Here is a 23,606-nt window from a genome sequence, read left to right as displayed (position 1 = left end):
GAATAAAGCCAACATTTCAATTGCCTTTTCTACTGAACTTGCATGCCAAATGTGGCTGATGCTTGAAGACCCCCAAAATCCCTCTGTGCTGCAGTTTCCTGCAGTCCTTCTCCATTTAAATAATATTCGGCTCTTTTAATCTTCCTACCAATGTGCTTAACCATCTGACTACCCAAAATCTGCCTGCCATTTGCAAGGCACAAGTCAGGAATGTGATGGAATACTCGATAGTCGTCTGGAAGAGTACAGCTCCAGCAACACTCAAGAAGCGCGACACCAATACAGAACAAAGCAGCCCGCTTGATTAATGTTCACCCACCATGCTAAACCTTCACTCCTGCAGCAGTTTGTACCAACTAGATGATACACTGCAGTATCTCGTCCCGGCTGCTTTGACAGCACGTTCCCAAGCTGCGGCCTCTATCACCTAAAAGGTCATGGGTGGCAAATGCATGGAAACATCACCACCTGCAAGCTTTCCTCCAAGCCACACACCATCCTCATATGGAACCAAATTGCCATTCCTTCACTGTTTTAGGATCAAAATCCTTCACTGGCAGCACTGTCTATATTCCTGCACCAGATTGAGTCCAGCAGTTCAAAAGTTGGCTCACCATCATCACCTTCTCGAGGGCAAATCGGGACGGACAGCAAATGCTAACCTTGCCAGCAACGGCCACATCCCATAAAAGAATCGGATTTTAAAATATATATATTCTACCAGTGAGGTATTAGTTTAGTACAGCTTGTACAACAGCAAAGAAAGTTTGCTTCCAGAATTTAATGATTAACTGTTAAATGTGCAGTCTGATGTAGTCGTGGAGTTGTCGAGATGTGTCTCACGAGATGGACTTCCAAGAGGGCCTCTGGAGGCAAACTGTGAAGCAAACCTCAATTCGGGCCGCTATTGCCCATGACATTGGCATTGTCCTTTTAGCAGAAGGTTGAGTTGTCGACTCACCCATTCAAATTGGCCATAGTATTTCTGCATTATTGGCCACTGTTTAGCCTTCAATAATGACAAAGTATCTGCTTTGCAATACGGAAGTTACGAACTCTCCATCTGAGCATTTGTGCTGTCATAATTGTTGCTTGTTGTGTAAAATAAGTCATTTTTGTGAATGTATTTTTCTTTTGGCACTGCATTCGACCAAACTAGTAACTGTGTTTGCTCTAGGTTTAATAGAATGTGAAGAGCCAAACAATCGACTGGACAAATTTACAGGAACCCTCTACTGGAACAACCAGAGTTACCCTCTAGATGTGAACTCGATCCTCCTTCGTGGCTGCACAGTCCGCAACACCGAGATAACCCATGGAATTGTTATATTTGCAGGTATTGCACCATATTTATTACATCATATCCTGGGATTAGCGCACAATTATTTGAGGAGGTAGTCTGATGATGATTCATATGATTCCAATTGTTATGAAAATATCTGGGGGGGGGGGGGGGGTGTTAAAACAGTGTTTCATAAATGTTTCATGAGCTTCTGAAAAAGCCAGTCAGAACATTTGATAAATAATCTTTTTTTTATTTTGGCACATGCATGTAAGATTTGAAGTCTTACGGTACAGTTTGTTTGCTCCATATGAAGATCACTTTAGCCTATTCCTTCCTTATGCTTTGATGTGCAGGGAATGTATTGACCATGTTATCTGGAGATTATAACTCTGGAAATTTAGCTTTTTGGTATTTAAGATGGTAAAGTTGCGAAGATAGAAAAGACCATCAGAATAATAGCCTTCACCAAGATTATTGTAACCCTGTCTTGCAGGAGCTGACACTAAAATCATGCGGAATGGTGGAAAAACTAACTTCAAAAGAACCAAAATTGACCAGCTGATGAATTACATAGTTTATCTGGTAAAAGAAAAACCTTCTCCAGCACACTTATGTACTGACATGTTGACTGTTTTCGTAGAATGAGTGATCTACATGTGCAATTTTACTTCTTTCCAGATCTTTCTGTTCCTCATTCTTCTGTCAACTGGCCTTGCTATTGGACACACATTCTGGGAAAGCGAAATTGGCAATGTCACCCAGTCCTGGTATCTTAATGATGGCAAGGATTACCAACCTTCATACAGAGGTTTCATTACCTTCTGGGGTTATATCATTGTTATGAACACCCTGGTACCCATTTCACTTTATGTAAGGTAAATGTGCTTCATTCTGTTCTCTGGAATTTGTGTGCCAGCATAACAGGGAAACATCTGAGTAACACACCAAGTTGACTGATGAACTCATTTATTAAAGTCATTCGGGAAATGTGGGTGCGGCTGGTAAGGTCAGCACTTATTGCCCATCCTTAATTGTTCTTTACTGAATGGCTTGCTGGGCCATTTCGCCAACGTTTTCATCATTCCCAGACAGTAATAAATTAGGAACGGTGGTGTAGTAGATATACCAGTCGACTAGTTGCTGGACTAGTAATCCAAAATCCTGGATTCATGATCTGCTGACTGGACCTCAAATCACACCATGCCTCCTCTGCTGGTATTGTTAGTTCCAGGGAGATCTATGTTTGAAATGCCAGCCTCTTTTCTGCTAACAAGTTGTAATAAATCAATTTGTTCAAAAGAAAAAAAACTATCAAAGTTAAAATACATTTTAATTCATGAAAAAAAATTGAGTGGATTGCATTTGAAGCAATAGCGGGCCTCACCTCCTACTTGCGGTTTTTATGATTGTGTAAATAGACAATTACCATAACATTTTTATACTCTCTCCATTAGTGTTGAAGTGATTCGCATGGGTCAAAGCTACTTCATAAACTGGGATCTCCAGATGTATTATGCGGAAAAGGATACCCCAGCCAAAGCACGCACAACTACATTGACGGAGCAACTTGGGCAGATAGAATACATCTTCTCTGATAAGACGGGAACTCTTACACAGAACATCATGGCATTTAAGAAGTGTAGTATCAGTGGCACTACATATGGTATGTTTCATTGCTTGTGACATAAAAATAGATCATAAACCTGTTCATCCGGCGGGCAGCGCGGTAGCATGGTGGTTAGCATAAATGCTTCACAGCTCCAGGGTCCCAGGTTCGATTCCCGGCTGGGTCACTGTCTGTGCGGAGTCTGCACGTCCTCCCCGTGTGTGCGTGGGTTTCCTCCGGGTGCTCCGGTTTCCTCCCACAGTCCAAAGATGTGCGGGTTAGGTGGATTGGCCATGCTAAATTGCCCATAGTGTCCTAAAAAGTAAGGTTAAAGGGGGGGTTGTTGGGTTACGGGTATAGGGTGGGTGCGTGGGTTTGAGTGGGGTGGTCGTTGCTCGGCACAGCATTGAGGTCCGAAGGGCCTGTTCTGTGCTGTACTGTTCTATGATTCTATGATTCTATCTCTAATCCCCCGCCAAATATGTCAACTGCACACTGAACCCACAACCTCTACTGCCTAAAAAACAAGAGCAACAGACATGTGGGAATATTTCCACTTTCAAGTTCTCCTCCCAGGTCGCACACCATCCTGACTTGGAATTGTAGCACTGTTCCTGCGTCACATTATGAAAATCCTGGTACTACCTAAAAAGAAGCACTGTAACTGCTGTAATCAAAGAAGGTTTCTCACCCACCATCTTCTCGAGGTCAATTAGGGTGGACAATAAAATTTTGGGTAATTCAAGGTGGACAATAAATGCTGAGGTGTCCATAAATGAAATATATATATTTTTAATGATCCTGCATATCTCTCTGGTTAACATTGCATTCATATTGCAAGAGATGGACACGATTAAGATTGAATGCTGCGATATAAATGAAGTGGCTGTGTGTTCAATTTGGAGCATGGTGAGAAATCAACTTTTTTGTGAGGGCCACGAAGAATCCAGCACGAGTTTTAAGGATACGCAGAAATAACATTTATTTACAATAACACATATACACAACAGCAGCAGCAACTTCCCTTGCTGCTCACTCCTCTCTCTGGCTGGTTCCAAACTGGCCAGCTCTATTTATGCAGGGAGTCTGCTAATGATTTCTCCGTCCCCCTCATTGGGGAAGCTCATACTCCCATAGGATTGTGGGATTGTCATTAGTCCCCAGCCAATGGTAAGCAGGCAGGTTATAACACAACTCTAAAGTGAAAGCTGAACAGTGTTGTAAGACCCTCAGACAACAGCACCCAAATATCGTCTTTGTGGGCTGCATACCATGGAGCCTCAAGGGCCACGACTCAGTTTTCAATCCATTCCTTACCAATTAATGAAGAATGAAATCTCTGTGGTGAAAAATAGAAACTGTTGAAGTTTACAGAACCACGGATGTGTACATGGGAAAAGTATAAGTTTGATTTTGTTTAAATAATTCCAAGATGAGTGGTGCAGCTTTGTTTACATTTTAAAAGATAATCCAAGAAATTGGTCCTATGCAGTAAATCATGGAATAATCATAGAGTCCCTATAGTACAGAAGGAGGTCATTGGGCCTACCAAGTCTGCACCAACCCTCCGAATGAGCACCCTACCCATGTCCAGTTTCCCCCATCCAATCCCTGCAACTCCACCTAACCGTTGAACATTAATAATAATAATTTTTATTAGAGTCACAGTAGACTTACATTAACACTGCAATGAAGTTGCTGTGAAAATCCCCAAGTCGGCACACTACGGCCCCTGATTGGGTACACTGAGGGAGAATTCAGGATGTCCAATTCACCTAACAACATCGTCTTTCGAGACTTGTGGGAGGAAACCGGAGCACAGAGAAAACACGCAGACACGGGGAGAACATGCAGACCCCGCACAGACGGTGAACCAAGCCGGAAATCTAACCTAGGTCCCTGGTGCTGTGACGCTACTTTGGTACCATGCAAGGGGCAATTTAGCAGGGCCAATCTACCTAACCTGCACACCTATTTATTTATTTATTGAATTTAAATGTCACCAGCTGCAGTGGTGGGATTTGAACCAGTACCCACCGGACATTAGCCTGAGCCTTTAGATTACTTGTGCAGTGAATAGTAATGACGTGCACAGGCTGCCGCTGTTAGTTACAGGTTCTAAATATAATTTTCTGTTTCTTCTACAGGCGAATTATGCAATGCTGCGGGACACAAGACTGACAAAGTAGAGGTAAAACTAACTTGCTTAACTTAAAGTTAGTTACATGAAGGCGAAGGTGCTGAAATCATGCTGCAAACATTTGAAGTATGCAGAGTGCTGTTGCTGCATTTCTACTTCAAGTTATCATAGAATCCCAGCAGTGCAAAAGGAGGCCATTCAGCCATATGCCCTGAACCTCCGAAAGGGCACTCTACCTTGACCCACTCCCCTGTCCACCCCGCGTAAGCCCGTAACCTAAAATACACACCCCCTGGACACTAAGGGGCAATTTAGCATGGCCAATCCACCTAACCTGCCCATCTTTTAAAAAAATTTAGAGTACCCAATTCTGTTTTTCCAATTAAGGGGCCATTTAGTGTACCCAATATACTTACTCTGCACATCTTTGTGTTGTGGGGGTGAGACCCATGTAGTCACGGGGAGAATATGCAAACTCCACACGGACAGTGACCTGGGACGTGATCCAACCCAGGTCCATGGCATCGTGAGGCAGCAGTGCTAACCAGTGTGCCACCTTTAACCTGCCCATCTTTGGACTGTGGGAGGAAACCAGAGCATCCGCAGGCAATCCACGTGACACTGGGAGAAAGTGCAATTTCCCCACAGGCACGGCCGGAATCTAATTCGGGTCCCTGGCGCTGTGAGGCAGCTGTGCTAACCGCGTTCTCAATTTTTGGGATGATGTAAGGAGCCTTCGACCAAAAATGTCCCACTGAGAACTTTTTGATGATTAATGTACTCGATGAAGGATTTGTCATTTTTGCAGTGGGGAAAGCTATTATTAATAGGTTACTAATTTAGTTATAAATATCACATAAATAAATCTCCTGATAGGGGCAAGATGAAAAGCTTCCACAGCTTATCTCTTTTTATTAAACAATTCTGAAATGTCATGTCAATGAATTCTATCTTAGACACTGACCTCTTCATTGAGAGCAGTCCATTCATCCCACTTCTGCTTAACGTAACAAGTGTAATATGTTGTGGGATGCATTAATACATGGGAATGCTTGTAGGACTAGAATAAAATGAATATTAATTGAATTTAGTTATCTCTAACCACCCCTCCCCTGCCACCAGCTCAGCATTTTTTAAGATGCTTATTTTTATATTAAAGGTGCTATATAGATGCACCTATTGGTGGGTGCGTAGGCAAGCAGTAATTGCGCAATGTATATAAGGGAATGGAGGACAAATATGAATACACCAGGCATTGGCCTTGGAATTCTTAGCATCAGTTCTTCCTCTATTCCACTCCCAGCCTGTGTTGTGCGCAATGGAGGTTACAACAGGAGGATGCAAATTCACTGAATGAGTTGTGGGTGGGCAATCTTGTGTGCCTTTAATCATTCAGATTTAGGTCATCAAAGGCAAGGGGATTTTCACAAAAAACATTGCAACTAAACAAGCAACCTTATCCAAGCATGCTTTCTTCATCAAATTAAGTGGCTAATCATTGAGTGTAAACTGAGGTTCAATACATGAGACTTAGTTGGTTGTTACAATTCGTCTTTCGAAGGCAACATCAGCAGGGAAGGGTGAAGAGAATTTGGAGAGGGATTTCCAGAGCTTTGGTACAGTCACCAATGTTCAGAGGTGGATTTACAGTGAAACACACTGTGCCTAGGCACAGGGCCCTGACCAATGGAGTGGGACCAGCACCGCCTGGTGTTTGTGGGCACCAATCAGAGCCTGATAGGCTCAGCAGGCAATGAAGAGCGACATCAGACTCTGATTGGTCAAGTCCCCCTTAGAGCGGGAATACACACTCCTCCGAACATTGAGGCATGTGCGTGTGGACCGAGAGACGACTGGGCAAGGAGGGAGAGAGGCAGAGACAGAAGATCTTGTGTTTAACTTTTGTGAAAAAAGACGTAGCCAACAGGTTTCTCGGTCCCGGGCTAAGTACCGGCCAATCAGCAACAGCGAGGTGAGGTGAGCTGCCAGGCAAAAGTCACGAGCCAAGGTGAGCCAGCCAATGGGCAACCGTCAAGCAGCAAGTGGAGCAAGTGAGGAGCAACTCAATCCCCAGGGCTGAGGGTGAGCAGGCCAGCCAGAAACAGTGAGGCGAGGTGCGGGGCAAAAGCCGCATGCTGAGGTGAGCCAACTGGTCAGCAGCCACCAAGCAGTGAGGGGAGCAGGGGCGACTCAACCCAGCCAGGGTTGAGGGCAGGCCAGCCAGAAATGGAGAAGTACGAGGTGCTGTGGCTGGCCGAAGGCCACAAGGTGGTGAGCCAGCCAGTCGCTGAAGGTGGTGAGCCAGCCAGTCGCTGATGCTGGCTCACCTGCTCTCCTCAGCCCTGGGGGTTAAGTCACCTATTTCCTGTTCCCCTCCCTGCTCGATGACTGCTGACCCCAACTAGATGGCTCAACACCTCGTGGCTTTCACCTGGCCATGGCGCCTCATGCCTCTCCATTGCTAGCTGGCAGGCCCTCCTCAGCCCTGGCTGGTGTTGAGTCTCTCCCTCCATTCCTGACTTGGAAGGTGCAAGCCCAGGCGGGGGTAGAGAAATGAAGAAATCACTGAGTACGAGTACATCCATCACCGAGGGCTGTGCTACAGGTTAGCAAGGCCATAAGAAAAGCTAAACAAGCAGTAAACTTTATTTCTATCCGAAGGGAAAGTAGGTAAGATATGCTATTCCTGTATTGAACTATGGTTAAACCACATTTAGAGTACTGCGGGCAGTTCTGACCACTATCATAACAAGGATATAGAGGCACTGGAGAGGGTCCAGAGAGGATTTGCAAAAATGATATCAAAAATGTGTAAGTATATGTATCAGGAAATGATTGACAACTGTGCCTCTATCTTGGTGTTGGACGGGGAAAGGGCAAGAAAACGGTTGAGGGTTGACCTAGTAGAAGTCTTGAAAATGTTGAAAGCATGGATACAGATACAGATGGGAGCAAGAGCTTAATGAAAGACCATCAATATAAGACGGTCACCAAGAAATCCAATAGAAAATTCAGAAGAAACATCTGTGCCCAAAATATAATGAAAATGTGAAATTCGCTATCGTGAGGAGTGGTTGAAATGAAAAATCTTGATACATGGAAACTGGACAACCATTATGGGAGAAGGCTCAAGTGGAGCATTAACACCCACATTGACTGGTTGGGCCGATTTGCCTGTTTCTGTACCTTAAATCCTTTGTAATGTGCAAGTTGAATTGTCCAACATCTCCACCAGCTCCTCCACCATGTCTTGTTGAACTGCTCGTTTGACGTCCAGTCCTTGGTGAGCCCTAATTTTCACCAGTTAAACATTGCAATGACCAAAGCCGTTGTTGTCTGCAGTTTATTGTTGATCATTTAAAAATTTCTAAAATTCATATCGTAAATACTTTTTTTTTTCTACAGCTTGTGGACTTCAGCTGGAACAGTTATGCTGATAGGAATCTCAAATTTTATGACCATTACTTGCCTCAACTCATCCGTTCAGGAAAAGATCCAGCAGCAGGGGAATTCTTCAAACTTCTTGCACTCTGTCACACTGTGATGGTTGAAGAAAATAATGGTTAGTGAAGAACAGTAATGTTCCTCATTTATGAAATTAGTTTAGTATCAACGCTTTGAAATACATCCTTTATTGAGAGATCAAGCGCCGATAATATCTTTTGATTGTCAAGGCCGATTTTCTTTTTTCTACCACTGGAACTTTTTTTGCTGAATTAAAATAATTGCATATAATTCCTATTTCACCGCTTTGTTGCCAAGTTTATGCCCTTGCAAGAAATAAGTATCTGGGTATTCCAGAATGCTGTTGGGGAACCCATGATCCCATGCTGGTTAGATGCCGATGGAACATTGTCAGTCCAATGCTCTGACCGATAGTATCAGAGTGTGGCAACTTGTTTGGGATGTTGGTGGTCAAATCGTGCAATAATCCATATAGAGTCTCCTCCTCCTCCTCCTCCACCCCCCCCCCCCCCCCCTCCAATGCTTCCAAGTGCTTCAAATTAACTAAATTTTTTTTTTTATAAATTTAGTGTACCCAATCATTTTTCCAATTAAGGGGCAATTTAGCGTGGCCAATCCACCTAGCTTGCACGTTTTTGGGTTGTGGGGGCGAAACCCACGCAGACACGGGGAGAATGTGCAAACTCCACACGGACAGTGACCCAGAGCCGGGATCGAACCTGGGACCTCAGCGCCGTGAGGCGGTTGTGCTAACCACTGGGCCACCGTGCTGCCCTTCAAATTAACTAAATTGATTGAAATGCAATGACTGCAATCTTCCACATTTGATTCTACGGTACGTTGGGCATCCACTATGCGGTATAGTAACCAGCAAAACTATCTCCAGAGCCATTAATATTAGACAAAACTTCATATTTGTACACAAGCAAATTTCAGATCATTTGGGAGTGGCTCAGTGAGAAATGCCGAAGTAATGTCTCATCAAGACTATAGGAAACGGCACCAGGGCGCCGGGTTCAATTCCAGCCTTGGGTGTCTGTGCCGCGCACATTCTTCCCATTTCTGCGTGGCTTTCCTTCGGGTGCTCCGGTTTCCTCCCACAACCCAAAGATGTGCAGGTTCGGTTCTGTGGATTGGATTGGCCGTGCTAAATTTCTCCTTGGTGTACGAAGATGTGCAGGTTAGGTGGGGTTGCGGGGATAGGGCAGGGGCCTCGGTAGGGTACTCTTTTAGATAGTCAGTACAGGTTCAATGACCCAAATGGCCTCCTTCTGCACTGCAGAGATTCAATGATCAAGTGTCTCTGCTGATGGCTTGCAGAAGTAGTAAAGCACGAGAGGTGGATATACTGGTTACACAATCAAATTTCCTTTCATAAAATTCCATATTTTCTTCAAGAAAGGAATAGCATTTTTGGTCTGTGGACCATCTTATATTTTCTTTGGGCTTCCTCAACACTCTAAAGTGTTTGGATGTTCATTCTGTAGAAATGCATCATGGAAGCAGAGTTCTCCATCAGGGAAAGAAAAATTATCACTAGTTTCGATCCTACTTTTTTGATTTGGTTCCCTGTCAGCTATTGGAACAGTGATGGCAAACTGACAACCTTGCTTACTTTATCAGTGAACTGAGACGGGAATTGATTTTTAAACTTGCTATTGCAAATTTTGTCCTGCAGTTGGATCACATTTTCTCTTCATTTGTGAACAGGGCAAATCGTATATCAAGCAGCCTCTCCAGATGAAGGGGCCCTCGTTACTGCAGCCAGGAATTTTGGGTTTGTCTTTCTTTCACGTACGCAAAGTGCCATCACAATCAGTGAACTGGGCATAAAGAGAACATATGAAGTGCTCGCAATCTTAGACTTCGACAGCGACAGGAAACGGATGTCCATCATTTGTAAGTAAAAACATTTGCCACTTTAAAGCGATCTCGTCTGTTCATCCATGTCCTTGAATGTGAAAACTATCTTTAGCAACAAATTCTACTTCAAGCACCATGAACTATCTATCACCAGAACAGAAGGCAGCACTTGCTGAACAACCTTGAGTGCGCTAACAACTCATTTAACACAATCGGTCAAACTCGTAATGAGGCTCATATTACTCACTAGAAGTGACATACATTCACACTTGTTCTCTGCAAACAAAAGGAATATGTTCAAGTCATGTGCCTTTTTTGACTTAGCTGCAGGTTGGGGAGCTTATTGTTCCCAATTGCTTTGTCTATGGCAATGCCTCGGCCAATTGACTTGCTAACTAACCTAATCACTCGTTTCTGCAGTAGTATAAATTGTCATATGAAATTTGGCTTTCTTTTGTCCAGATTAGTGCAAGATGTAAAACTTCCAACTCTTTTCAGCTGTACTTAACTTTTTATTATTGCTGCCACTGTTCATTTTATTCTGTGTGCTTCAACTTCAAGCCTGTTATGTGGCACATTATCAATAACCTTTTATCAACTGTACACCACATCATCTCTCTCTACCTCATCAGAAAATTCAATTAAACATCAGTCTGTGCTGGTTTTCCCTTGATTCATCCTCATTTTTCCATGTAACTGTTAATTTTTTAAAAATTATTTTTTATTCTCCTTTTTCACATTTTCTCCCAAATTTACATCCACCAGCAATAAACAATAATCAGTAACAAAGATGTCAATCCCCATATCAATAACAACAATCTCGGTAGCACAGTGGTTAGCACTGTGGCTTCACAGCTCCAGGGGCCCAGGTTCGATTCCCGGCTTGGGTCACTGTCTGTGTGGAGTCTGCATGTTCTCCTCGTGTCTGCGTGGGTTTCCTCCGAGTGCTCCAGTTTCCTCCCACAGTCCAAAGATGTGCAGGTTAGGTGGATTGGCCATGATAAATTGCCCTTAGTGTCCAAAATTGCCCTTTGTGTGGGTGGGGTTACTGGGTTACAGGGACAGGCCGAAGGGCCTGTACTGCGCTATAATATTGTACGTTCTAAAGGTGTGGGCTTAAGTGGGGACTCTGAAGCGGGACAAGAACCCGGAACTGTGTGGATCCTACAAGCCAATATCCCTATTGAATGTGGACGCCAAACTGCTGGTCAAAATTTTGTGTCCAGGATTGAGGATTGTGTCCGGACGTTATTAGGGAGGATCAAGTGGGGTTTGTTAAGGGTAGGCAGTTGGTGGCCAATGTAAGAAGTTTGTAAAACGTGATCATGATGCCCCTGGAAGGTAGGGAGGTGGAGGTAGTGATCGCAATGGATGCAGAGAAGGCTTTTGATTGGGTAGAATGGGATTATCTGTAGGAGGTGCTGGGATGGTATGGATTTGGGCGGAGTTTTATTGACTGGGTCAGATTGCTGTATCAGGCTCCTGTGGCAAGCGTACGGACGAATAGGACAACATTGGACTACTTTAGACTGCACTGGGGGACGAGACATTGGCAATTGCTCCGAGAGCCTCAAGACGCTGGTGTGGGGGGGGGGAGCACAGTCTTGCTCTATGCAGAGGACCTGCTTCTGTATGTATCAGACCCAATAGAGGGGATGGAAGAAATCATGAGAATTCTAGGGGAATTTGGCCGGAGTTCGGGGTATACGCTAAATATGGGGAAAAGTGAGATGTTTGCGGTCCAGGCGAGGGGACAGGAGAGACGATTGGGGGAGCTGCCGTTTAAATTAGTAGGGGGAAGCTTTAGGTACCTAGGCATTCAAGTGGTGTTGGAATTAGACTGGCTGCATAAATTAATTCTGGCCCGACTAGTGGACCAAATGAAGGATGATTTTCGGAGGTGGGAAGCGCTTCCGTTGTCACTGGCTGGGAGGGTGGAGACGGTGAAGATGACGGTTCTCCCGAGATTCCTGTTTGTGTTTCAATGTCTCCCCATCTTTATTCCGCGGTCCTTTTTTAAAAGGGTCAACAAAGTGATCACTGGCTTCGTTTGGCCGGTCAGGACCCCTTGTAAAGGAAGGTAATGCTTGAGCGGAATCGGGGAGAGGGCGGGCTGGCGCTGCCAAATTTTAGTAATTATTACTGGGTGGCGAATATAGCCATGATCAGGAAGTAGGTGGTGGGGGAGGGGTTGACATGGGAGCGTATGGAGGCGGCTTCATGCAAGGGCACCAGTTTGGGGGCATTGGTAAGTGCGCCTCTGCCGTTCCTGCCAGTACGGTACTCCACCAGCCCTGAGGTGGTGGCGGCCCTGAGAGTCTGGATGCAATGGAGGAGACATGTGGGAGCACAGGGAGCATCGGTCTGGTCCCCAATCTGTAATAATCACCGGTTTGCCCCAGGAAGTATGGATGGGGGGTTCCGGATATGGCGGAGAGTAGGGATTGAGAGGATGAGGGATATGTTATAGAGGGGAGCTTTCCGAGTACGAGGGTGCTGGAGGAGAAGTTTGGGTTGGCGAGGGGAAACAAATTCAGGTACCTGCAGGTGCGAGACTTCCTATGTAAACAGGTGTCAACATTCCCGCTTCTACTGCTAAGCGGGATTCAGGACAGTGTAGTTTCCAGAGGGTGGATAGGAGAAGGGAGCGTTTTCCGACATTTACAAGGAACTTATGGGGTCGGAGGAGACGCAGACCAAGGAGCTGAAGCGCAAGTGGGAGGAGGAGCTGGGAGGAGAGATAGAGGATGGTCTATGGGCGGACGCGTTGAGTCGAGTCAACGCATCCGCAACATGTGCCAGGCTCAGCCTGATACAGTTCAAAGTCGTTCCTCGGGCTCACATGACAGTGGCCCGGATGAGCAGATTCTTTGAGGTGGAAGACAGGTGTGAAAAATGTGAGGGAGGACCAGCGAACCATGTCCACATATTCTGGACATGTCCGAAGCTTAGGGGATTTTGGCAGGGGTTTGCAGATGTCATGTCCACGGTGTTAAAAACAAGGGTGATACTGAGTCCTGAGGTAGCGATTTTCAGGGTGTCAGAAGACCCGAGAATCCAGGAGGAGAAAGAGGCAGACCTTCTGGCCTTTGCTTCCCTGGTATCCCGGAGATGGATATTATTAACTTGGAGGGACTCTAAGCCCCCGAAGTCGGAGAACTGGCTATCGGACATGGCTAGCTTTCTCTGTTTGGAGAAAATCAAGTTTGCCTCGAGAGGGTCACTGTTAGGATTCGCCCGGAGGTGGTAACTGTTCGTCGAAATCCAGCCCCATATTTTTTATAGCGCGGTATATTGAAAAAGTATGTTTGAGGACAGTATTACAGGAAGTAAATGTGACATTTACAAAGTTCTATGCTGAAGACTTTCAATACTTTTGTATTTTAGTACAAACATGTATCTAAACAAGTTACAACAAATAAACACCCAGGGAAACATACTTCAACTATCCCCTCCACGAGTTCTGGCTTCTCTGAAACCCAGAATATCGTCACCAAAGGGTCCGGGTCCACCTTCTCCTCCACTCTCCTGGCTAAGACTGCAAACACTCATGCCCAGAATCTTCCCAATTTTTCGCAATCCCAAAACTTGAGCACTCACACGCATGTACCCCCTGGAAGAACCCACTCATTCTCGTCCGAGTCACGTGCACCACCTTAAACTGTATAAGGCTCATCCTTGCACAAGAGGAGGTCCCATTTACCCTACGCAGTGTTGCACTCCATGTTCCCCAATTGATCTCCCATTTCTCCTTGATCTTCACCACCCGCTCACCTCCCTGCTCCCCCAGCCACTTGTTCCCTCACCCCCATTCTTCCCTCCCCTTCCAGATCCGGGTGTATCCCGGCAACCTAGGGAACCCCCTCCAGACCTTTTGTGCAAGGTCCCTAACCTGCAGATACCTGTACTCACTCCCCCTCGGCAGTCCACCCTCTCCCTTAGATGAAGACTTTCAATACTGGTAGACGGAGTGTGAAACAAAAATGGGCTGTCCTAACAAAACACCTCCTGCAGATAGGAAACACAGGTGTGCCATAGGCATGCCTATTCAAATTGAAATGTTGGTCACTTATGTTCAATTGATTAACACCATTATAACTTGGTTGCATTTTTGTTTTGCTTAAAGGAGAGTTATAAACTATTAACGTTATTTTTATGTTTTCAGTGAGATCACCAGAGGGCAAAATCAAACTCTATTGTAAAGGTGCTGATACCGTGATCTATGAGAGATTAGATCCGAATAGTCCAAATTCCGAGTCCACTGAACAAGCTTTAACGGTGAGGGAGAGCCCTGCTACTGCTCCTGTTCTTTTTGTTGCATGTATTTCTATTCTCATGACCACGAATACAGCCCTGATTTTTCTTCCGGATCTAACTATTATTAGCTTAAAGTTGCAAGGCTGTTTAAGATTTCAGAAATGATGATGTTTTCTTTTTATTGTGGTTTAGGATCTTTGATTATTTTTTGCATGGAAGGGAATCTGGGTATAATAATAGGCCATGACATCTGCAGTCTAATTGAAGGGGTTCTCCCAACGATGCGCTGGGGAACCCCTCTTGGAGGTTTAATGGTTGGGGTTTGCACAGCAATAGACCAGAAGTGCTACCATCTCCATGACAATTGCCCTGCACGAGGAACCATGTGAAAATGGGTTTTAAATCGCAAACTTCGGATGATTCCAGCCGTGCGGCACAATTAGTTGGCAGAAAATGTTAGAGGAATAACTTCTGGATCACTATCGTAAAGGCATAGGACCTGACCCCACCATCCCCAATGTGGTAGAACCCAATCCCCCAGATCCCAACCCCCGTCCCCCGCCCCCCAAATCCCATCCATTTAGCTTAGGCACTTACTTTTCCCTGCCTGTCAATTTAATTGGACTTGAACGTACCTGGTATATGGCAGCTAGTACTTTAAAAAAGGGGGTGAATCCTCCTTCAATTCACCTCTCCTGCACTGCGGCACTTGGCTTTGGAGATAGCTGTGCTGACTGGATCTAACCTGGCTTGAGTCGGAAGGTCGGGTAAGACATGGGGAAGAAATTCTGCGAAAGTAAAAGAGTGGCAATCCAACGCTGGTTCCAAGGAAGTTACGACCCAATGTATGTTGCAGCATTTTTTTTTTGGTTTGTAATTTCATACTGGTTTAAAATTAGTCTTGCGATTGCATGTTGGAGCTGTTGGGAAAAGGAGATTATGAAATGAAAAATGAAATGAAATGAAAATCGCTTATTGTCACGATTAGGCTTCAATGAAATTACTGTGAAAAGCCCCTAGTCGCCACATTCCAGCACCTGTTCAGGAAGGTCCGGTGCCTGTTCGGGGAGGTCCAGTGCCTGTTCAGGGAGGCTGGTACGGGAATTGAACCGTGCTGCTGGCCTGCCTTGCTCTGCTTTCAAAGCCAGCAATTTAACCCAGTGTGCTAAATCAGCGGAATCTGAAACAAAAACAGAAACTACTGAACAATCGAAGAGAGCTACCGTTTCGAGTCTGGATGACAAAGCTTTGTCAGAGTCATCCAGACTGGAAACGTCAGTTCCCTTTTCTCTCCACAGATGCTGTCAGACCTGCTGAGATTGTGACGGAGATTAGTATGATAATCACTTCACCCAAAGGGTTAATGAATAGCCATTCAACCTGTCCCTAATAGGATGGGATCATTGAGGATTCAGCATATCCTTTCAGTTACATCGTGGAGGCATGCTGACTTTTTTTTCATAGAATTTACAGTGCAGAAGGAGGCCACTCGGCCCATCGAGTCTGCACCGGCTCTTGGAAAGAGCACTCTACCCGAGGTCAACATCTCCATCCTATCCCCATAACCCAGTAACCCCACCCAACACTAAGGGCAATTTTGGACACTAAGGGCAATTTATCATGGCCAATCCACCTAACCTGCACATCTTTGGACTGTGGGAGGAAACGGGAGCACCCGGAGGAAACCCACGCACACACGGGGAGGATGTGCAGACTCCGCATAGACAGTGACCCAAGCCGGGAATCGAACCTGGGACCCTGGAGCTTGATGAACTAAGATGTAACTAAAGTCATGTCTGAACGGAGATGTTCAGACATTGTGATCCCTGCCCTGGTGTGGGAAAATGAATTAGCAGCTCTGCCGACTGATTCATCCCTAGACACAGGTGCTTTGTGTCATTTGGGTGCTAGAAGTCATGCAGTGCATCGAGTCCATGCTGGCTTTGCGTCGAAATCCGATCAGTCCCATTCCACTATTCTATATATCCATAGCCCCGCAATTCTATTTCCTTAAAGTGATCATTCAATTTCCTTGAAATCATTGATTGCATCAGCTTCCACACCTTGTAGGTAACAAATAGCAGATTACTGCTACTTGCTGTGTAAAATATGTATTCCCCACATCTACTATCCCACTGCATCTCTTGTACAAATCTGTGTCTCTTAGTCCCTGTACCATCAGCAGGGAAAAGAAACAGTTTTTCTTTGTCTTATCTACACTCGTCATCATTTGGTACATTCTATCAAATCGCACCTCTACCATGTTTGCCCCAGTTTCTCCAACCTCACATTGTAGCTAAAATTCTTCATCCCTGGAACAAGACCTCCTCTGCTTGCCCTTGAGGACGTTGCTGTAATAACCTTGAGTTGGCTCCACCAGTTAACTTGTAAGAAACAATATTTTATTCCAACAATAAACAACTATTTACAGAGTGTTTTTAAATGGCCTTTCCATACTCCGCCTAAGGGTCCAACTGCTGGTAAAAGTCCCAACATGTCCCAGTAAATTCCCAGCTCCCATCCCAGAAGGGACTAGCAAGTCACATGACCTCTCCCTTTGAGAACATTCCTTAAAGGGGCTAGCTACTACACTTGTATCATTCCTAAAGTAGAGTGATCAGAACTGAATGCAATACTCCAATTGAAGCCTTACTTGACTTTTTAAAAAGGTTCAGCATAACTTCCCTGCTTTTGTACTCTGTTCTTTTATTTATGAAACCCAGGGTCCCATATGCTTTGTTAATTGCTCTCTCATCATGTCCTGCTACCTTCAAAGATTTATGCACTTGAACTGCCAGGTCTCTCTGATCCTGCATACACTTTAGAACTGTGCCATTAAATTATATTTCCTCTCCCTTACCTCTCCTGTCAAAATGCATCATTTTACACTTCCCTCTCCTGTCAAAATGCATAATCTCATACTTCCCCGTGTAAAATTCCATGTGTCACATGTCTACTCATTCCGCTAGCATATTTATGTCCTGTTGCAGTCTATTCATGTCAGCCACACTCTGTTCCATCTCCAAGTTTGGTACCATTGGCAAATTTTTACTGTGTTCCAATATTCAAGTCATTTACACTGAATCAGATTTTAAAAAAACAGTGAGCCTAGGGCTGACCTTTTCTGGGAACCCTACTGTGTATCATCCTCCAGCCTGAAAACAACCTTTTAACATGACTCGCTGCTTTCTGTTGTTAAGCCAATATTTTATCCACGCTGACAATTTTGTTAACTAGCCTATTCTGTTATACTTTTTCAAAGTTTTCTTAAAATCCACATAGCTGACATCCACTACATTTCCTTCATCGACCTTCTCTATTACTTCAACAAAAAAATCGATTAGATTAGTCGAGCACAAATTTTCCTTTTTCAAATCTCCGCTGGCTCTCCATAAGTAATTCAAATGTTTCCAAGTAGTCAGTTGGTTCCCCCACTCCCAGATTTATTGTTTCTAAAACCTGACTCACCACGGACTGTAAAGTAATTCCTCTCTCTCTTGAACAAGAAGGAGCTACTCACCAATCCTTTGGCACCTCCCAAAAATCCCCAAAATGGGATCGGGAGCAGTGTATAGAGATGGATAGAAAACTGAGTAGGTCTTTTCCTGAATGGCAGGCAGACATCACCCTCATGCCTAGGGAAGATTAAGGGTTTATAGCCTTTCTGCTCTCTCCACTCCAGCAAACCTCTGTCTTTTTTTTTCATTAACTGTTGGCGGTTGAGCCATCCACTTGCTGTGCAGGGGGAGGGGAAAGGGTACGGATATCCCATCACATTATAGAGAAAATGACTGTTCAAGAACATTTGTTAGGGCAGCACTGTAGCATTGTGGATAGCACAATTGCTTCACAGCTCCAGGGTCCCAGGTTCAATTCCGGATTGGGTCACTGCCTGTGCGGAGTCGGCACATCCTCCCCGTGTCTGCGTGGGTTTCCTCCGGTTTCCTCCCACAGTCTAAAGATGTGCAGGTTAGGTGGATTGGCCATGATGAATTGCCCTCAGTGTCCAAAATTGCTCTTCGTGTGGGTGGGGTTACTGGGTTATGGGGATAGTGTGGAGGTGTTGACCTTGGTTAGGGTGCTCTTTCCAAGAGCCGGTGCAGACTCGATGGGCCGAATGGCCTCCTTCTGCACTGTAAATTCTATGCAGAAAGTTCAATATTTCTCAGTCCAGTGTGGCGTAGTTTTATTATTTATTGAGAGATGGAGAACTGTCATTCTAATGAGATTTGCTACAATGTACAAACACTAAGGTAAAGCAGCGACAGGATTTGTAGGTCTATAGAAGGGTCAGCGTGGCGGGTTCCCTGGTGGTGTGATCGGCGAGCAACACCATTGATCATTTTGGTGGGACTGGAGGCCAAGGCGAGCTGCCAAAGGAAAACCCACTATGGGGAGGCCGGAAAATTCCAGCCTCTGGTAAGGGACAAGCTGTCTCCTGTTGGATCATATCAGAACATTTTTTGCCACAGTCCAAGAATTTTCTCGCCCTTCTCTACCACTCGAGATAAGGAGCATTGGAGTTTGAAGTAAAACCGTATGGACAGAAAATGAAGGCGTGTCTGTGTTTCACAGGATTTTGCAGATGAAACACTCAGAACTCTGTGCCTATCGTACAAGGATATTAGTGAAGCAGACTTTGAGGAGTGGAATGGAAAATATAAAGCAGCCAGCGTTGCCACAAACAACCGCGATGAAGCGCGCAGTAGTGTCTATGAAGAAATTGAGACAAATTTGCTGGTATGTACAGTTTTTTAATATTGTCCCTTTTATCTATTGGACTGCCTTTGGCCAATAATGCTTTGATTGTTCTGTCATTCAAACTAATTCTTTCTGGCTTGATATGTTTCGTAACATTATAGGAGCTCAGTTTTGCTGCATTATTTTTCTGTTTGAGCTTTGTTCTCATGCTCTTATTGAAGTATTCCATATGGTTCAAGGAATTTATGATTCTATTCAAAATTCTCAAAGTCATGATAGGCCACAGCAGTGTTTTTCAAACTTTTTTTTCCGGGGACCCCATTTTTACCAACCAGCCGACCTTCGCGGCCCAGAATTTTCTGTTACCTTGTTTGCTGCTGACAAAAATGGAGGAAATGGTTCTGGGACCCTTTGGCTCTCGAACACGCTCCTCCAATGGAACCTGTTGGATGAAGTTGAAGCCTTCCGGGGTCGGAAGGTATGGAGTCTCCATCTGTCCAATGTTCTGCATATTTTTCCTATAAAATTTCTTCAAACACCACCCCCCCCACCCCCGAATTTGTAAAAAAATTAAATGAATGAAATAAAATGAATTAAACACCCCCGAAAATGTAGGAATAAAAGCTGCGACCGTTTTTTTTTAAAAAGCTGCCGCACGATCAGCGCACATGCGCAGTACAGCCGCATATTTTTTTACATGTTCACGCCCATTTTGAAGGCCGCTTGCAGCCGGTGTTATTAACAGGCGGCTGCTGTGGCTGTTGCGCGTGGATATGCACGATCGGGAGCACCGCGACGGACGGCTTCATGACCCCCCTGACACCTCCCCGCGACCCACCTGTCGCGCCCCTGAGTTTGACGATGCCTGGGCTACAGAGAACATTTTATAGGATTAACCTATAATCTGGAGTATGATGGGGAATTTTTTTGCAATTCCACAAAGTTTTGTTCCGTTTCAAACTTTACAAATCATAGAATTTACGGTGCAGAAGGAGGCCATTTGGCCCATCGAATCTGCACCGGCACTTGGAAAGAGCACCCTATTTAAGCCCATGCCTCCACCCTATCCTTGTAACCCAGTAACCCCCATCTAACCTTTTGGACACTAAGGGGCAATTCATCATGGCCAATCCACCTAACCCGCACATCTTTGGACTGTGGGAGGAAACTGGAGCACACGGAGAAAACCCACGCAGACACGGGAAGAAAGTGCAAACTGAAAATGAAAATGAAATGAAAATAGCTTATTGTCACGAGTAGGCTTCAATGAAGTTACTGTGAAAAGCCCCTAGTCGCCACATTCCGGCGCCTGTCCGGGGAGGCTGGTACGGGAATCGAACCGTGCTGCTGGCCTGCTTGGTCTGCTTTCAAAGCCAGCGATTTAGCCCAGTGAGCTAAAACCAGCCCCTACTGGTTTAAAAACTCCACACAGACGGTCACGCATGACCGGAATTGGTCACGCAAGGCAGGAATTGAACCCAGGACCCTGGAGCGGTGAGGCTGCAGTGCTAACTACTGTGTCACCATGCCGTGCTATAAATGTTTATTTATAGCTGTTTTGAAAACACATGTCGACTCTTCTCATATTGGCCCTATTAATGGTGTAAATAAGGCTCAATTAGATGTGAACAGGTTCAAAAATGTAGCTCTTTTTAAAAAAAAAAGTTTTATTAACCTAACAGTAAATACAAACACCTCGGGCAAACCAATCAAGACAAACATGATTTTCTCCAACTTTAGGAACTCCGCCAGGTCACTCACCCACATCCCCCAGGTTTCTGTGGCTCCAAGTCTATCCAGTCCAGCAAAATCCGTCTCCAGGCCATCAGGGAGGCAAAGGCCAGAACATCATCCTCTCTCGCCACTCCTGGATTCCTGGGTCTTCCGACACTCCAAATATCGCCACTTCTGGACACTGGGCTACCTTCACACTCAACCCCTTAGACATTATGTCCGCAAACCCCTGCCAGAGCACCATCAGTTTCCGACATGCCCAAACCATCTGAATGTGGTTAGCGGGCATTCCTCGCTCCCAAATCTGCCACAATGTTCCCCTGCCTTCAATGCCACCTGTTTATTTACCAAAAACGCCATCCACACATTTCATGTCTAATCCAGAATGAAAGATTTGCCATACCCATGCTTTCCTTAGCCTAGTCTGTTCCCCGATCTTCAAGTGTATTTCTTGCAAAAAGGCCACGTCCACCTTCAGACTCCTCAAGTGCACACGAACACGCAACCACTTGACTGGTCCATTTAGCCCTCTCACATTCCATGTGATCAACCTGGTCTGGGGCAACCCGTCTCCCCCCTTCCCAGCTGATCAAGCATATTCCTTCCTATGCCAGCCCCCGGCCTGTGTCACGCGACTCTCCAGGCGCACCATCGGATGCCCACCGTCACCCCTCCTTTTCTTTTCTTTCTGCGCCACAGCAACCACAGCTTTGTCAGCACCACCCCCCCCCTCCCCCATGATGCTAACCTCCTGGCCACCCCCCACTATGCTTCCCGTTAACTAGCCCACCCAGCTAGCCTGGCAGCCTCTACCCCAGGCACCTGGGCCTCCTACCCCTTATGAATTCTCCTCTCTTCCCACCCCCCTCGCCCATATACCTCTATAACATAAACAACAATGAACCAAGAAAAAGGTGCACTCATCTTGGCACTCTCCAAACATCCTGCCACCAAACCCAACAAAACATCTCAAAGGAGAAATGTTTTCCAACAACCAACAAACAAAAAGAAAAAACATAGAAAAAGCAAAGATCTCCTCCACAGTTCAATGTCCTCCTTCACCTGCCAGTCAATTGTCCCTTTAAAAAGACCATTATCCTCTAGCGTCCCAAAAAGTCACCCAGAGGCAGACCCGGTACAACATCCCGAACGTCAACCCGTTTTTGAAGAGGGCAGCCTTCACCTGATTGAACCCGGCTCCCCTATTCGCCAGGTCCTGGTTCGCCAGCTCGTTGCCTTCCCAAGGTGCACCACTTCATCTGTCTTGCCCACCCCAATATCTCCTCCTTATCATGGAAACGGTGGAGATGCGCCACCATCACCCTCGGCGGCCTGTTTGCCTCCGGCCTCCTCATCAGCGCCCTCTGCGCCCGGTCGACCTCTAGGGGGTGCTCTAAGGCCCCACACCCACACCCCACACACCACATCTCCAGCATCTTAGTTACATATGAGCCAGTGTCTGTTCCCTCGATGCCTTCAGGCATCCCTGCAGTTCTTACATTTTGTGTCCAGGAGCGATTCTCCAGGTCCTTTTAATTGCTTCTGGGTCTCCCCTATAATTCCAATCTCTGCCCCAATGCTTCCTCTACCTTCTGAATGGCCTGGGCCTGGGATTCCAGCCTCTGTTCCACATTCCCCCATTTAATGGATCCATTGCATTGGGGAGATCTTCCTGGGCTTCCCTCCTCTGTAGGCTGAACTTCTTGTTTAAGAAATCCACTAGCTGCTCCATTGGCCACTGAGCAGGCAGGGCTGACCCTTTACCCTCCGCCATTTTGACCTGTGGCACACAAAGAATTTCTTGCTCCAATTGCTCCCTTCTTCTCGACCCATTCCTGACCGTGGACCATCCACAAGCCCCACCAGTGGAGTTTAACTTTCTTCAGTCATCTTGTACACCTTTTTTTCACCAAAACATCCACCCAGCAAGTGGGGAACAGGTCTAAAAAAGCCGCTCGAGTGGGAACTGCCTAATGTGCGACTACTCAATCCATGGCCACCATCAGAAGTCCATTTGTGTCCTTGAACCTGAAGAATGAGAACGGTTGATTGTGGCTTCATTTCTCATTCATGCCATCAGTCAGCAGAATCGGAGTGGTAGTGACATGCTGTCAGTGCTTATATCTCTGTTTGTGTCCCCATATTCAGGAAATGAGCGGTGGAAGGGTTAAACCACTTTCTATTTTCACCCAATGAAAGTATCTCCTTTTGTGGTTTTTTACTTGCTTGTGAGCCACTTCAGTTATACTTTTTGTTTCTTCTGGGTGAACATGTCAATTGAAATGGGGGTGTTTAGAATTTTCTAAGTCCCCAGTTATGAGATGGTCACTATTAAATCCACTATGAAATTCAGGGGGAACCTCTTAACCCGGAGTGTGAATAGAATGTGGGAGTTATATTTGAAGTAACTAGCATTGGTGTATTTAATAGTGGTACATGTCGGAGAAAGGAATAGAAATGTATGCTCATGGGTGTGATAACGTAACATGGGAGGGACCTGATGGAGCTTGAAGAAATGATCATGTATTTGCTTTTTTTGGCCCTTGTTTCGCACT

At 45.4% G+C, this 23,606-nt stretch overlaps 1 protein-coding gene across 2 annotated transcripts in view; it reads left to right on the top strand.

Moving 5' to 3' along the window:
- The window catches only part of atp8b1 (ATPase phospholipid transporting 8B1), a 213,364-nt gene that overhangs the window by 148,309 nt on the left and 41,449 nt on the right, over window positions 1–23,606 (top strand). For both annotated transcript variants that reach the window (XM_038790574.1, XM_038790575.1), the window contains 9 exons: window positions 1,178–1,336; window positions 1,779–1,867; window positions 1,964–2,160; window positions 2,740–2,948; window positions 5,039–5,082; window positions 8,437–8,593; window positions 10,207–10,395; window positions 14,525–14,637; window positions 19,192–19,356. In XM_038790574.1, coding sequence (XP_038646502.1) covers window positions 1,178–1,336; window positions 1,779–1,867; window positions 1,964–2,160; window positions 2,740–2,948; window positions 5,039–5,082; window positions 8,437–8,593; window positions 10,207–10,395; window positions 14,525–14,637; window positions 19,192–19,356 — 1,322 coding nt within the window. The remainder of the gene's footprint in view (window positions 1–1,177; window positions 1,337–1,778; window positions 1,868–1,963; window positions 2,161–2,739; window positions 2,949–5,038; window positions 5,083–8,436; window positions 8,594–10,206; window positions 10,396–14,524; window positions 14,638–19,191; window positions 19,357–23,606) is intronic.

This window comes from Scyliorhinus canicula, chromosome 3, assembly GCF_902713615.1.
Source record: "Scyliorhinus canicula chromosome 3, sScyCan1.1, whole genome shotgun sequence".
NCBI lineage: Eukaryota > Metazoa > Chordata > Chondrichthyes > Carcharhiniformes > Scyliorhinidae > Scyliorhinus > Scyliorhinus canicula.
Note: the sequence above shows the minus strand (reverse complement) of the source record. Positions and strands in the feature narration are given on the sequence as shown.